Genomic DNA, 1,519 nt, shown 5'->3' with positions numbered 1-1,519 from the left:
ATTACCTAAGAATTACACTAAATTTATCAATAATATTATAGTGTAGAGAACACTTTAATAAACAAAAATGTCCTCAGCTAGAAGAATGGAATATATATTCTTGGGATGTCACTGATAACTTTGTCATAACAACACCTAGAGACCATATACGTACACCATATATGTACACTGCATCACCTGTGCAAATTCTGGGTTCTTTTTCCTATTTGGCAATCAGTTTCTTCAATGCCAACACAGACTCATGGCTAATTGCTTTGTGGAGTTTAGGCCCTTCTTAGCATATAACTCCCCAATATCTTCAATTGACAATGACATATTACAAAGAGTCCAAAAGGAACAACACCCTTCTTTGTTATAAATGGTGGAACCTACTCCATAAATAAGAGTTGGATAATGTGAAGTAGTCATCCAGATTCTGACCTCTCATTTGTCTGTTATAGTAAATAATACAGCCCAGCCCAAGCCCTAGGGGAACAAAGAAACAGTTTAACTTCCTTAACCCAAGTAGTTATAAATATTGAAATAGCCTTACATTTTCTTTTGGCCAACCATTTATTTTGGCCTTTGCCATTGCTAATATTTCATGTTGTTCATAGATTAACATTACAGGTGAGTGTAGGAATCCCCTTTATCTATGTTGAAAGTCATCCTGATTATCTACCTAAGTAAACTCAAGGAACCATTGGGTCTTGTTTCCTAAGTCAAGCTTAGGAAACCTGGAGTCATAGTTCTGGAGTGTCTTACAGACCTTTTTTATAATACTTTTGGTTGTCTCAGCATTGTTAAATATCTGCTGTCCATGATCATTTTTTTTAAAGAATATCACTGCATTTATTTTCATATAGGTATTTTTCTAAAGCTTCAGCATTTTTCTCAAAAATAAGAATCCCAAAACTTAGAACTGGATCACTTGGCCCTTTCTCTACTCATCTCCTCCCAGTTCAAAATGCTTGCATCTCTTAATGGCCAGCATCCTCTTGGATCTGCAGTTAAGCTCAACACATTCAAGCCTCAGCACAATCGTCTTTGTGGTTTTAGCCCCCTTCCGGAAAATCGGCTTTATCTGCCCACCATAGCCACTCTGCTTCCCATCATAGTGACTCTTTCCCTGGGCATACAGGGAATCCTTGCCCTTCTTGTACTGGGTCACTTTGTGAGGCTGATGCTTTCCACACTTTTTACAGAAAGTCCTTCGGGTTGTGGGCACATTGACCATCTTTACAGTAGAGATGTCCACACGATGAAAACTGGAAACTCAGCATTTCTTGCCTGGGGTTCGCGCCTAACAGAAAAAGCTGTTGTCCATGATCTTAAATGCTTCTGCATATCCACAATCCCAGAGGTGAATGGATAAATGATTAAAAAAACACACAAAAACCCAACAGGATAAAGTCATGCTAACCAAGGCTCTAACTGTTAACCAGATCTCTACAATGAAAAATAGTGTTCAATGTTTGTACAATCCCTGAGGATCTCTCCAGTGGTTTTGTCCAAGTGAGGACCTAGAGGGGAGAATGAG

General features: G+C 38.6%; 1 protein-coding gene across 1 annotated transcript; it reads right to left on the bottom strand.

The window, feature by feature from the left end:
- Positions 1-922: 922 nt before the first annotated feature.
- LOC308490113 (large ribosomal subunit protein eL42-like) lies at positions 923-1,216 on the bottom strand (the record flags this gene model as incomplete). Its single annotated transcript, XM_081031909.1, has 1 exon — positions 923-1,216. One exon carries the CDS (start codon positions 1,214-1,216, stop codon positions 923-925), a length of 294 nt encoding a protein of 97 aa, XP_080888035.1.
- Between the last annotated feature and the right edge of the window lie 303 nt (positions 1,217-1,519).

Source organism: Rhinolophus hipposideros, assembly GCF_964194185.1.
Source record: "Rhinolophus hipposideros genome assembly, chromosome: 21".
Taxonomy (NCBI): domain Eukaryota; kingdom Metazoa; phylum Chordata; class Mammalia; order Chiroptera; family Rhinolophidae; genus Rhinolophus; species Rhinolophus hipposideros.
This window is presented reverse-complemented; position numbering and strand designations above follow the sequence as displayed.